This window comes from Acomys russatus, chromosome 29, assembly GCF_903995435.1.
Source record: "Acomys russatus chromosome 29, mAcoRus1.1, whole genome shotgun sequence".
Classification (NCBI taxonomy): domain Eukaryota; kingdom Metazoa; phylum Chordata; class Mammalia; order Rodentia; family Muridae; genus Acomys; species Acomys russatus.
The window spans coordinates 12,300,732-12,315,931 of NC_067165.1; the positions used below are offsets into that span (position 1 = coordinate 12,300,732).

Below are 15,200 nucleotides of genomic sequence, written 5' to 3' on the forward strand. Positions count from 1 at the left end.
CACAGAGAAACCCTGTCTCAAAAAACGAAACCCCCCCCCCAAAAAAAAGAAAGGAAGAAGAAAAAGAAAAAAACCTATCTGAGGGCTGGTGAGCTGGCTCAGAGGTTAAGAGCACTCTCTGCTCTTCCAGAGGTCTTGAGTTCAATTCGCAATAACTACATGGTGGCTCACAATCATCTGTAATTTAATCTGATGTCCTCTTCTGGCATGCAAGTATACATGCAGATAAAGCACTCATATACATAAAAATAAACCTTAAAAAGAAAAGAGAAGAAAGAGAAGAAAAGAAAGAAGGAAGGAAGGAAGGAAGGAAGGAAGGAAGGAAGGAAGGAAGGAAGGAAGAAAAGTTATCTGAGGTGGCACGGGCAGATGCAAGACACCCAGAGGCCCACCAGTCTACCACATGGCCATCCTACAGGTGGAGCTACTGTGATGGTCAAGTTTTGTGGGAGAGAGATAGAGAAAAAGAAGCAAAACAGTTTGAGCACTATGAAGAGAAGCAGAACTGGAAACTCAAGGGTAGAGCAGAATAGCCTGATGTTGAGTAGCCTGCCCTGCCACCTGAGGCTATGGTGAAGTCACGGTTGTGCTGCGCTGCTGCTGAGGGCCATGTCTGGGTCTGATGTGGGGGCCATGCAGCAGCAAGGATCTGTGTCAATGTCTGAGGCTCATATTACTACCAGTGGCCATGCAGATGTCTCTGGTCTGGGCCTAGGAACATGTTGCTATCCAAGGGCTGTGCAGAGCTGGCCCCTCACCTCACTGACTGAGACACTTGAAAGTGGGCCCTGCACCATTCCTGGGTAACACAGTAGAGTTGAGGCTGTGGTATTGGTGTGGGTTCAGGTAAGCCCGCTCCAAGGGCATGAGTGCAAGACAGCTGGCCCTGCCCCTTGGCAGCTACAGCATTAAGTGACTAGCTGGAGCAGCACTGAAGAGCTAGCCCTAGTGGTATATATGGGTGCAGGAAACCTAGCACCCAACTCAGCTATCACCCAGGCCCAGGTCCAGGGCTTTCAGTTGACCCACCCCAACATCTACCCCATCTATGAACTGCTGGAGTGCATAAAAGGACCCAAAGATGCAGGATCTCCATGAGCCATGGTAACAACAGAATTATCTGAGAGGAGTCCTGGTGAGGATCCAGTATTGACTGATAGTATAACAGAAGTCAGAAGACTCAAACCAGACCAATGACTCACTGCAAATAAACATTTCAGAGTAAAGATGTGTGGACAAAAAGTATACTATGGGACATATTGTGATACATTACAGATTCCACGATGAGATGTTTGTTTGTTTTTATTTGGGGGGAAGTTGCAAGGGTGGAGGGTAGATACAAAGGCACAGGGAGATGAATGGAATTGGGGTGCGTGATGTGAAATTCACAAAAACAATGAAAAGTCTGACCACCTTTGTGTAACAGTAATAGCCCACCACTACTACCACTTTGAAAGGAATTTTGCTTTATATATGAGAAGAAGAAATGCTGCTGCACAAAGAAACTAAGAATCCAAACAGACAAACTTAGCTGGGTTTCCACAAACTGTTAGCACCAGATAATATCCACTTATATACCAACTATAGACTCCTCAATCACACCTGTGCAATGAAGTCTCAATAAAAACCCTAAAAACCAAGTTTCCACTGTTTCTGAATGGCTGAAGACACGGAGGCCTGGCTTACAGGTAGTCCAACAAGAATTCACCCATGTGCCATGAGGAGGGCGCACCCAACTCACATGGACAGAAGCTCCTACACTCAAGACTCTTCCAAACCTCACCTCACCTAGTTCTTATCAGCTTGTATTTTATCCTTTAAATACCCTTTATAATAAACCAGACAATACGTAGTTCCCTGGCTTCCACAAGACTAGCAAATTAAACAACCCTAATCAGACAGTCATAAAAATGTAAATTTGTATCCAGTCAATCAGAAATTACAGGAGTCCAGATAGGCAACTAATATCTTAAACGGAGCCTTCAAAATGTAGGATCTTCAAACGATCTAGGATCACAGGAGTAGTCTATGTTGTGATACGTAGTAGGAGAAACTGAAATGAATTTTTCTTTAGCAATTTCACATTAATAAAAAAAAAATTCAAAATAACATGGTTTCTGAAATAACATATCATATTCAGTATGTATAGATTAAGCAAGAGTTCTACCACTGAAATTATAGTCCTAGTCCCATTGCTGAGGGTAATTTGGGGAGGGAGGCATTTTTTAAACCACTATTTTTTTACAAAATTTATCATGTAGAATGCATTATTCAACAAGTTTATAAAGTAGTGATTAGTAAAAGAAAAATAGAGAGGTTTGTGTGACATTGTATCAGGCTGGTAAGGACATACTGAACAACCTTCTTATATGGACATCATACTTCAAACAACTTTTATAAACCCAATCAGATATAACACATACTTAATTCATAGCGTAAAAGTTCTTTACTCCATTAATAACACAATTATTATGTACCAGATACATTCATGTTACTAGAAACGTAACAATGGAAAGACATACTCCTTACAAATGATCATACCTATAAAAAAGGCAGTCTTCTCAAAACAAGAAAGAGCCAGTGGTCAGGCATGGTTGGTGCACACCTGTAATCCCAGCACTTGGGAGGCAGAGGCAGGGAGATTGCTGTGAGTTCAAGACCAGCCTGGTCTACAAAGCAAGTCCAGGAAAGCCAAGGCTACATAGAGAGACCCTGTCTCAAAAAAGAAAAGGAGAGGAGAAGCAGGGATGACAGCTCAGGATTAGGTAAAGGTGCTTGCTGTCCCGCCTGATGATTGACCTATGTTTGTTCCCCAAGACCCACACTAAGGAAGGAAAGAACCAGTTCTCAGAAGCTATCTTGGAATCTTGGGACCTCCTTACAAGCATGATGGTAAATATGCATGCAAACACACACACACACACACACACACACACACACACACACACACACACACTTCAACAAGTCCCCTTCAATATATGCTTAAAATGAGAGAGATGTCCAAATATCACTTGATTAGACACATTATATCAGTGGTTTTAACCTTCCTAATGCTTCAACCTTTTAATACAGTTCCTCATGGTGTGGTGATCCCCAACCATAAGATTATTTCCTTGCTACTTCTTAACTGTTTTGCTATTGTTATGAGTCATAATGTAAGTGTCTGGTAAGCGGGGTATCTGATGTGAGACCTCCAAAGGGATCAAGGCCCACAGCTTGAGAACCGCTGCGTCATGTAGGTGGCCTAACAATTAAAGTGTTTGCTTCATTAAAGGCTTTTGCTTCCCTGTTTTCCAGACTCTAATTAGGTCTAACCTTTGGCATGTTACCTCCCAGATAATTATAGCCAGAATGATTCTTGATTGCCTTTGGATACTTTTTAGGTCTAGGAATTTTGTTTGTTTTGAGCCAGAATCTTATGTATCCCAACCTGGCTTATAACCATACAGCTAAGGACGACGCTGAAGTTCTGCCTTCATCTCCTGAGTGCAGGAATACAAACGTGCTACAACACCAGGTTTATGGAGTGCCAGGGAGTCAACCTAGGACTCTGTGCATGCTAGAGAAGGGCTCTACCAACTGAGGTAGATCCCCAGCCACCCTTTAGTCACTTTTGAAATCATAATCAACACATAATTTCTATAAAGGTTACATTTTATTACTTTGAAATTGGATGTTTATTCTATATGATCTTGTTATGTATAACCTAAAAGCTCTCTAGGTTCTATATATAATGACGCTAACAAATTTTCATTTAGATTATTTTCAGATATATAACAGCCAGAGCATACATCTCAATATGCAATAGGAAAGCAGAAAGAAGACGAATACAAACAGGTAAATGTGTCAACAAACATAAATGTCCAACTGGAAATTTCTAAGCAATGAAATCAAACAAGCTTGCCTGAGGATACAGTAGATGAGTAAACAACTAAGAGAAGAGCACCAGGGAAAATAAAAGGCAGATTGCTGGGAGAAAATAATTAACTCTTTCCTTGAGACATCCACTAATTACAAAATCTCCCAGTGACATTAAAATCAGAGGACTGTTTAAACTCCTTTTAGAAAATTCCACATAGTAGAGAGATGGCTTAGCACTTAAGAGTACTTGTTGCTTTGGCAGAGTTCCTGGGTTCAGTTCCCAGCACATACAGAGTTTACAATCATCTAATAACTCCAGTTCCAGAGGATCCGAAACCCTCTTCTGGCCTCCTTCAGCACCATGTACACATGTGATGTCATACACATGCACGCAGGCAAACACTTACTATACATATGAAATAAAAACATCTTTTTTCTTTTTTTGGTTTTTTTCGAGACAGGGTTTCTCTGTGTCACCTTAACTGTCTTGGACTTGCTTTGTAGACCAGGCTGGCCTTGAACTCACTGCAATCTGCCTGCCCCTGCCTCCCGAGTGCTAGGATTAAAGGCATGCGCCACCACCACCCAGCTATAAAAACATCTTTAAAAATCTTTTAAGTTTAAGGGACCCAACCGCATCCCTCCATATGCTTTAAATAAGCTCTAGATTACTTATAATGTCTACTGTAACATCAATGCTCTATAACTGGTTATTATTGTACTGTTTGTAGAATGAAAAAAATGTCTAATACACTGCTAAGCACAGGTTAAAAAAAAAAAAATCAAAGCCAAAAGTACAAATGGTCAGATAAGAACTGTGTGTGCCCACAACTCATCACTTCATTCAAGCGGGTTTAGGGTAGAGCTTGGTATGCAGCAAATTCAAGTTGAACATCTTTAAACTTCTGGAATTCTCATGAATTCAGAGAGCCAACAAAAACAAAAATCAAGCCAATGTGAAAATAAATATAATGAGAGTACTCAGTTTTTAAACTTGGCAAAGAATTCAAACACTTCAAAGAAGATATACTGTCCAATAAATACATGAAAGACAATGAACATCGTTAGTTATAACAGAGATAATCAAAGTAACAAAATACTACTTTACTCTCATCTGAATGACTAAAATCAAAATAATAGCTAAAAATGACAAGAAAGCAAAATTCTCAATGATTAAACCTTATAAACAGTAATTTCATGCACACACAAAGGGCATAAAAACATGTGTCCACATAAAAATCTATTAATATAGCAACGTTGTTCATAATTGTCAAAAGGTGGAAGCAGGCGAAGTACCTAACAAATGATAAATATACAAAATATGGCTAGGCGGTGGTGGCGCACGCCTTTAATCCCAGCACATGGGAGGCAGAGGCAGGTGGATCTCTGAGTTCAAGGCCAGCCTGGTCTAAAGGCTACACAGAGAAACTCTTGTCTCTAAAAACCAAACAAAAGTTACAACCATACTCAATTACTCTCTTGATAATCACTAATCAAGAGATCAGAACGTTTTTTTATTATAATGCCAATCTTATTCAATTGGAAGAATTACTAAAAACCCTAAAAATGAAAAGAGAACAAACATCAATGATAAATGAAGGTCACGGAATCATTCCTAGAGCAGCCCGTAGCTTTACACTTACCAAGCCAGCCGTAAGGGAAGGTGCAGACTGTCCAAGGGATTGGTTTCTCATTCGAACCAGATTTGATGCTTCCCCTGTAGACTGCCAAGTTACCTGTCCCACGCTGCTGTGTACACTGCTGGACAAAGGGAGCAGCTGCTTACCTTCAAACACAAGGCAGAAAACATTAACGTAATTGTATGTTGACAAATGAATGAAAAAATACAAACACAATGGTGTCAGGTAGACAAAATAATATTGACCCAAACCAAAAGAAGTTCATCCGTACCCATGTTAGAATTTGAAAGGGCTAAATGTCTTAGTGATGAGACGTGCAAGTGGGACACTAAAGCACATTGCGCATACTCAGTTCTCAGTAACAGTCACCACCATGCTAACCTCACGCCTTAACACTTAAACTAGCAGTCTTAAGAGTTTTCTAAGCCCTTCTACAACCCTAATGAAGTGCAATGAGTGGTGCAGAACTATTATTCAAAACAAGTTTGAGCAGTGTGATTCTGGAAGACAGACACTGAATCTATACTGTTCTTACCAGATTCCACGTGCTCATTCCAGGCTTACCCACTACATTAATTCACTGAAATATAAATGAAAGTCAAGCTAGACACAGTAGTAGAGACATGAGTTCAGGACCAGCTTGGGCTACATAGTAAGTATCAAGCCAGTCAGGAAAATACAGTAAGATCCTATCTTAGGGGTACGGAGGGGCAACTAAGGGAAAGTCACCTATAAAGACAAAGTACCTAGAATTTCAATGATTTTGCAGGAGATGTCCAGTCCCATTTTCCCCCTTTTCTTCACATCCTTCATATTGCTGCTAACCAAAATCAATGTGATTGTGTCCTTTATTTCCCTTAAAGGCCATCTGATGGCTTCCCCCATGTTTAAAAGAAGTAAATCTAACATTTAATGATTCTAAAAAGAACTCCAAAATTCAGATTATCTTTCTGGCCTCATCTCCTACTCCTTTCACATTCTTCTCTTATCTAACTTGACTGTTTTGCCGTGCACTTTCCATTGGCTTTATCTTGATTACTCGGTTCACTTGAAAACTCTTCCTGTACCTGACACAATCTTAGCTATTTAGAGTTTTTCTTGTATTTGTTGCAAACAAAATATGATGCAATTCATTTGAATAGCAACCTGGTAAAACCAAACAAAGGAAATTAAAATGCAGGAGAAAATAAAGATTCAGAATGACTACAATCTACTTGGCATGATACAAATAGCTAGGATCCCAACACTGAGAAAGAGAAAGCATGAGAACTGTCTGAGGCCAACGTGGGCTTCACAGTGAGCTTGAGAGCAGCATAAGCTATATCAAAGCCCTATACCAAACCAGCACCACAAACAAAACAAAAATAATATTTCTAAAGAATGACTTCAAGGGCTGGAGAGATGGCTGAGTGGTTAAAGCACTAGCTATTCTTCCAAAGGACCCAGGTTCAATTCCCAGCACCCACATCACAGCTCACAGCTGTTTGTATCTCCAGTCCCTGGGCCTCTGACACCCTCACACAGACATACATGCAGGCAAAACATCAATGCACATAAAAGAGTAAATTATATATTAAAAAGGAAAAAAATGACTTCACTTTGACATGACACTTATTTTATTTTTTTATAAAGATTTTATTATTATGTACACATTGCTCTGTCCACATATACACCTGCCTGCCAGAAGAGGGCATCAGATCACATTATAGATGGTTGTGAGCCACCATGTGGTTGCTGAAAATTGAACTCAGGACCTCTGGAAGAACGGTTAGTACTCTTGACCTCTGAGCCATCTCTCCAGCCCATGATACTTATTTTATATTCAAACTTTTTGTTTAGTTTTTCAAAACAGGGTCACTCTGTGTCACCCTGGAGGGATGAACTCTGCCTCTGCCTCCAGAGTGTTGGGATTGAAGGCATGCACCAGCACCCAGGATTATACTCAAATTTTTATAACTATTTTGCTTTGCTTTTTAAAACGAAAAATATTTTTAAAAAAAATTTCTTTAGAGACAGAAGGTTTCTCTGTGTAGCCTTGACTGTCCTGGACTTGCTTTGTAGACCAAGTTAGCCTCGAACTCACAGCGATCCACCTGCCTCTGCCTCCCAAGTGCTAGGACTAAAGGCATGTGCCACCACGATCAGCAATAAAATGATTTTTAAAGCCTATTTATCTTGTCAAATGACGTTTTCCTAAAATGTCTTTCCATAAAGCCCTTGATAAAAAAAATGTTAATAGGCGGGGCAGTGGTGGCGCACGCCTTTAATCCTAGCATTTGGGAGGCAGAGGCTGGTGGATCACTGTGAGTTCAAGGCCAGCCTGGACCACAAAGTAAGTCTAAGACAGCTAAGGCTACACAGAGAAACCCAGTCTTGAAAAAAAAAAAAAAAAAAAAAAAAACAACCAAACAAACAAAAAAGATAATAAAGCTAAGGCCATAGCTCAATGGTAGAGTGTTTCATTAGTATCTGTGCGGCCTTGGCTCAATCTCTACAGTAAAAACAGGAGGAGGATTCTCTACTCAAAACTTTCAAAACCGGGAATACTGTCTCAAAGAGCAGAGGTGACAGATAGGCAATGTGGTTTATGCCTGTAATCCTAGCACTCAGGAAGGTTAAAGACAAGAGGATCACAAATTCTCCTTATAAAAAAGGAGATCCTGTGTCACCATTAAAAGGGAGGGAGGGACAAACCAGGCAGTGGTGGCAAACACTTTTAATCCCAGGCTTTAGGAAGCAGAGGCAGGTGGATCTCTATGAGTTCGAGGCCAGTCTGGTCTACAGAGTAAGTGGAAGGCAAGGGAGAGGAGGAGGGCTTATTGAGAGAGGTTTATACAGCTTTAGAAGAAACCAATTTGGTCAAATATCTGTAATAAACTGTTAATAATTTGAACAAAATTAGTAACATAAAATTAAAGAAAAAATATGAACAAACAGAACTAGCTCCTCAAATAAACAAGTAACATGCTACAAATGGAAAACTGCTCATTAAACATAGCAGAAGTGTGATGGAGCGTCACTCACATAAAAAGGGTGGCTAGCATGTATAAGCAGCTGGGTTAGAGCCCTTCATACAAGACAGAATAAGTGCATCCTTTGACCTTCCGTCCTTCAGGAAATACCATGAAAACAAGAATGAAGTTGTAAAATAAAGAAAGAAAATATCAAAGACAAACAGTGCCTATAAAGGGACAAAAGGGACAAAAATATTTTGTCAAGAACTAGCTCAATATAGATCAGACATATAGCATTTAAAAAGCAGGTATGAAAAAAAATAAAAATAAAATAAAATAAAATAAAAATAAAAATAAAAAGCAGGTATGAGGCCCTGGCTTTGACGTAAGGCACAGTCCCCTATTTCACAACAGAAGGGAAAAAAAGAAAAGAAAAAAAGAGAGAGACTAAAAGGAGATAGGTGGAACATAACCAGGAAAATATTTTTTTTAAGTTGCAGCTAAGAAAAATATTCATTTGCCCAGCAAAATCTTAGATAGGTACAGTATTGACAAATGAAAACAACTGCTGGGCATGGTGGCACAGGCCTTTAATTCTAACACGTGGGAGGCAGAAACCCACAGATCTCTTTCCATGAGTTCTGAGATGACCCTGGTCTACACAATAAGTTCCAGAGTACTCAAGGATACATAGTAAGACTCTCTTGCAATAAAAGCCAACAGAAAAGGGCTGGGAGTGGTGGCGCTCGCCTTTAATCTCAGCACTCAGGAGGCAGAGGCAGATGGATTACTGTCAGTTCGAATGAAGCCAGCCTGGTCTACAAACCGAGTCCAGAGCAGCCAAGGATACACAAACCCTGTCTCAAAAACAAAACAAAACAACAACAACCAAAAACAAAAAGAAAAGGAGAAAAAAATGAAAACACCTAAAGCATAAAGCAAGATGCAGGCTGAGGTAATGAAAAGATGGCACAGTAGTCAAGGGCACAGTTTGATTCCCAGAAACTACATGGTGGGTAACATTTGTAGTCCAGTTCGAAGGCCTTTTCTAGCCTCTATGGGCAGTATATACACATGGTGCACAGACATACATAGTCAAAACACTAGAACATAAATTAATAAATGTTTACAACAGATACAAGGCTGAAATCAAGTTAACTAAAAATATCACAAATAGAATAGTCAAACAATTTCCACATTTTAGAACACTCTTCCACACAGAATAGAAGTGATAAACATTACAATCACAACATAGGAACTAGAGTTGCTTAAGTAATTAAAAGAAAAGTTAAGGGGCTAAAGAGATAGCTCAACAGTTAAGAGCACTTGCTGCTCTTGTAGAGAACCCAAATTTGATTCCTCGTGCCTATAGGGCAGCTCACAACTAACTATAAGTCAACTTCTAAAGGGACCCAGCCCACTTCTGACCTCCTTAGGAACCAGGCACACAAGTGACAAACATACATGCAAGAAAAACATTCATACATATAAAATAAAAAATTTAAATCTAGCCAGGCAAGGTAACACATGCCTGTAATCCAGCTCTCGGGAGGCAAAGGCAGGCGGATCTCTGTGAGTTCAAGGCCAGCCTGGTCTACAATGTGAGTCTAGGACAATGAAGGTTACACAGAGAAACCTTGACTTGAAAAAAAAAATTGTTTTTTAATCTAAAGAAAAAAAGCCCAGTATGGAGGTAAACACCTTAATTCCAGCACTTGAGGGACAAAGGCAGGTGGATCACTGTGAGTTTGCTGCCAGCCTGGTCTATGTAGCTAGTTCCAGGCTAGCAAGGGCTACAAAGACCCTGTCTCTAAATAAATAAGCAATAAACAAACAAACAAATAAATGGGGCTGAAGAGATGGCTCAGTGACTAAGACTACTTGCTGCTCTTTCAGAGGACCAGAGTTTTGTTCCCTTCCTGGCACCCATTTGGAGTGGATATTTTAACCACTTAAAAAATAAAACACCCAGAAAAACAAAACAAAACAAAAAACAAAACAAAACCACCACCCAGGCATGGTAACTCATACTTTATCCTTATAACTCGGAAAAGGGGTAGGGGGAGAAATCTGTGAGTTCGAGGCCAGTCTTATATTAAAAAAAAAACTGCCTATGTATAGAAATGCATGTGTGTATGAAGGTATACATGTGTGTGGAAAACAGAGGACAGCCTTGGAGGTTCTTTTGTGTGAGACACAGAATAGGCTGGGCTGTGTGCTGGACAGTTCAGTAAATTCTAGGAACCTCCACATTGGCATGGATTCTAAGTGACGCCATCACACATGACCTAATCAACTTAGTTATCCCAACACTTACAGTTTTCTTCCTTCTTAAAATATTTTTTAATGTATTTACTCTAAACGTATGAGTGTTTTGTCTGCATGTGTGTGTGTCTATGCATGCCTGGTGCCTGCAAAAAAGTCAGAAGAGTCAGACCCCCTCAAATTGGAGCTACAGAGGGTCATAAAGCAACATGTGGGTGTTGGGAATCAAATAGAGCCACAAGTGCTCTTAACAGCTACACTATCTATTCAACTACAGTTTTATTTTGTTTTGTTTTTCTTTATATATTTATTATATTTTATGTGTTATTTATTATGTTATTATTTGCATACTATATTTATTAATTTATTATACATTCTTTTTTCTCTATATATTTTTGGTATTTTGAAACAGGGTTTCTCTGTGTAGCCCTGGCTGTCCTGGAACTCACTCTGCAGACCAAGCTGGCCATATCTGCCTGCCTCTACCTCACAAGTGCTGAGATTAAAGGTGTGTGCCACCGCCAACCCGCTCTTTTATTGTTTTCTGAGACCGGGTTTTTCTATGCAGCCTTGGCTATCCTGGACTAGACTCAATTTGTAGACAAGGCTAGCCTCAAACTCACAGAGATCTGCCTGACTCTGCCTCCCCAAGTACTGAAATTAAAGGAGTGTGCCACCACTGCCCAGCTTGTTTTTCTTTTTAATTCTTAATTCAAAACTCAATTTATAGGATTATTGAAATGGCTCTCAGGGTAAAGGTATTGTGGCCAAGACTGATAACTTCAATGATCTTCCAGATCAGCATGGCAGAGAGAACATGGTAGAGATGACTAAAAATTGTCCTCTGCTCTCCACATGCAAGCTATGGCACACACCCCTAAACACACCAATCAGTAAGATTGTTAAAAGTTCAATTTATCATGAACAGTCAGAAGACAATCCTGCTCTTAAAAGATAAATAAAGCTCTATGAAAAATAAAAGCAGAAATAACAAAATAAAAATGACAGTGCAACAATGAGATAATAAAGCCAAGAGGAATATCACTGAAAAGGATCTGAAAGAAAAAGAAAAGAATTGATAATGGCTCACTACTGGGGAAGAAGCACAGCAGGACATTTTTTCTCTATTGATCTTCACTACTGGTCATACTTTTTTTTTTTCATAGTCCATAATCTATTGATTGATTAAAATTATACTGTATCTTAACTGAATTCTATTTAGACCAGGACTTTTACAACTCTGTATCTTGGATAATCACCTTTTCTTTGGACGAATTAAGAAGATAACTATGGGGGTTTGCTAGGGTTACAGCTCAGTAGCAGAGCGCATGCCTGGCATACACAAGACCCTCAGTTTTTCCAGCATGGCTTGGGTGTGGGGGGTGTAGGGGTAGAGACAGGGACTGGAGCAACGGGGTGAGAAGAAAGGAATGTGAGATCTACAAAGTTGCAGAAGGAGCAAAACCCACACTGGAACAGCGTAGAGTACTAGTTAGCTGACAACTGCCTGTGATGCTCAGGTGCTTAGCACTCAGATCATCTATAAAGTAGTAGAAGGGTAACAGGCTTTCCCACCGTATCCTGTGGGATTCCATCAAAGAGGCCATCAAGACGCCAAGTCGACTGATGTCTCTTTATGTATTAACAACACAGTCCCACAATCATCCACATCTCCACTTTTTGGTTCTGGAAATTGAACCCAGCAGGTTCTGTGCATGCTAAGCACTACGTACCACATACTAATATGCTCATTCCCCCACATTCCATTAAAAAAATAAGTCTGGTATTTACCTGACAGAGAACTGGCCAGGCTTCCTCTCCGTAACTTACAGTCATCCTGACTAAGTTGTCGCTGGAGTTTAGCTTTCCCAGGAGGTGAAAATATGTCAGGATTACTAAGCTTCCTGAAGAGCAGGGGACTAAGTCCAGCAACCATATCCTTCAATGAAAAAAAGGAGTAAAACGTGAATCTTTAATATCTTCTCTAAAGAACTGTATATTAAACATGCATGCAACACTCATTCCAATAAAAAAGGGAGCATGAGAGCTGACAGAGATGGCTCCGCAGCTAAGAACACGAACACCAGCTGCTCTTCCAGAGGACTGGAATTCAATTGCCAGCATCCGAGTGGCAGCTGACAACCATCTGTAACTCCACACCCAGAAGATGCAATGCCCTCATCCGTCCTCATAGGAACTGCATGCATATGGCATAAATGCAGGCAACATACTCATACTTATAAAGTAAACATAAACTTTAAAAGTACCGATTTTTAAAAACATTTATTCAGTTATTGGAGGGGTTATGCATATGCACAGTACAAGTGTAGACGTCAGAAGACAACTTTCGGGAACCTATTCTCTCTTTCCATTGTGTGGGTAGGAAAAACAGAACTCAGGTCATCAGGCTGAGCAGTGAGTACCTTTACTTGCAGACCCCTCTTGCTGACCCCAAAAGTACTACAATAAAAACTAATGGCCACATATCTCTGAGAGACTAATATGAAGTCTTTTAGGCAAATACCTAGGAATGATACAGCTAAATCAGAAATATATTTCTTAAATAAAGCTTAGTGTGCTATTCAAGAACCTGAAATATTAACCACAAAATGCCAAAGGAAACAATGGAAGAATCAGCTCACAAGACAACTTACAACATTTTGATATACAGATCAATTCTGTTTACTTAATTTACTTCTCTTTTTATTCTCTCACCCCTGCCCCCATCACCACTTCTATTACATGAGAACACAGCAAGAAGTGTCCTCACCAGACACCAAATCTGCCAACGCTTTGAGCTCAGACATCCCAGTCTACAGAATTGTTTTTAAAAAATTTTATACTGTTTGTAAGCTAACTGGTTTAAGGTATTTTGTGATAGCAACCCAAACAGAAGGTTTGGGGCTACAGAGTGAACCCCCAGCAGTTAAGTAGTTACTGGGCTTGCAGAGTGCTCAGGTTTAGGTCCCAACACTCATAGGCACCACGGAAACATGAGGAGTCAAAGGAAAACTTGCAAGAGTCAGTTTTCATCTTCTACCATATGAGTCCCAGGATTCAAACTCAGGCCATCAGGCTTGGCAGCAAATGCCTTTACCCAATGAGCCAGCTCACGGACAGAATCTTGTTTTAAAATAAACCACTCCAGTCATCTGTTTTCAGAGCATTCAAAACTTGCAGTTTGTTAATTTGCTAGTCTTTTTCTTCTGCCACTGTTCCAGTATTTAATTCTGTGTTTTCCTGTGGCTTCTGCTTACTACAGTGTTTCTTAGTTTAGGAGATGTTTGACTGTCTGATCATGAAGATGCTGAGGAGACGCTTGTCCCGTTCATCCCCACAGGGTGAAGGTAATTGCCTCACCAGAAAATCTATAAGACATAGGCCACTGTTCAAGGGAGGCAGGAACTTCATTGGCTCAGCCACAAAGACGCATATAAGAGTAAATTAATGTCTTCAGCCTCCTCATGCTCACAGAAATGTGCAGCACAAGCCCAAGATTCAGTGAAAAGAAGCAACCCTAGGGTTCAGGAAATGAGAGAACTATTAATTTTTCTAAGTATAAAACAGAGGAAGTAGAAATTTTTGAAAAAGTCTGCCAGTTGGTACTCCAGCTGATTTTATATATGACAGCTGTATTGATTAAAGTTGCAAATATTTGCAAAATTAGGAAAAAATCTACTTAAAGATAATCTGGCTGTAGATTTTCCTCTGTGGGAAATACTGATATTTCTGAATTAGGCTTTATGGGGTTTTTATTCCTGCTGCTATTTTGCTATCTTGTATAGACAATCTACTTTAAATCAAAAGCATCTTTAAAAATCATAAGACTGGTAATTTATAAAAGTATTTAATAAAGCCAGAGATGGTGGTGCACACCTTTAATCTCAGCACTTGGGAGGCAGAGGCAGATGGATCTCTGGGGGTTCAAAGTCAGCATGATCTACAAAGCAAGTCCAGGACAGCCAGGACTACAAAAAAACAAAACAAAACAAAAACCCTGTTAATTAAGAGTTTTGCTTGTCTCATTCTTTATGTGCATTGGTGTCTTCCTACATATATGTATGTGTCAGAGTGTTGATCCCCTGGAACTGGAGTTACAAATAGTTGTAACCTGCCATGTAGTTGCTGGGAATGGAGTGTAGGTCCTATGGAAGAGCAGTCAGTGCTCTTAACCACTGAATCATTTCTCCAGACCCATTTCCAACTCTCCAGACCCAAGAGTTTTTAAAATTTCATCTAGGTTAAGAGATGTTAAAAATACCTAGGAAATAGAAAAACTTTTCCAAGTATGACGACCCACACCTTTATTCCCAGCACTCAAGGGGCAGAGGTAGGCAGATCTTTAAGTTCAAGGCCTTCCTAATCTCCAGAATGAGATTCAGGATAGCCAGGGCTATGCTGCAACGACAGAGAAATTCTCAGGTACCTAACTTTCCTTAGCCTCCTATTCCAATCTACCTTCTCTAACCTTACTTCTTCC

The 15,200-nt window shown here is 39.9% G+C and overlaps 1 protein-coding gene across 2 annotated transcripts in view; it reads right to left on the reverse strand.

Annotated features, from left to right (window-relative positions):
• The window catches only part of Mast2 (microtubule associated serine/threonine kinase 2), a 163,446-nt gene that overhangs the window by 126,457 nt on the left and 21,789 nt on the right, over positions 1 to 15,200 (reverse strand). For both annotated transcript variants that reach the window (XM_051171944.1, XM_051171943.1), the window contains exons 2-3: positions 12,512 to 12,659; positions 5,505 to 5,647 (exon numbers count right to left, since the gene is read on the reverse strand). In XM_051171944.1, the coding sequence (XP_051027901.1) occupies positions 5,505 to 5,647; positions 12,512 to 12,659 (291 nt within the window). The remainder of the gene's footprint in view (positions 1 to 5,504; positions 5,648 to 12,511; positions 12,660 to 15,200) is intronic.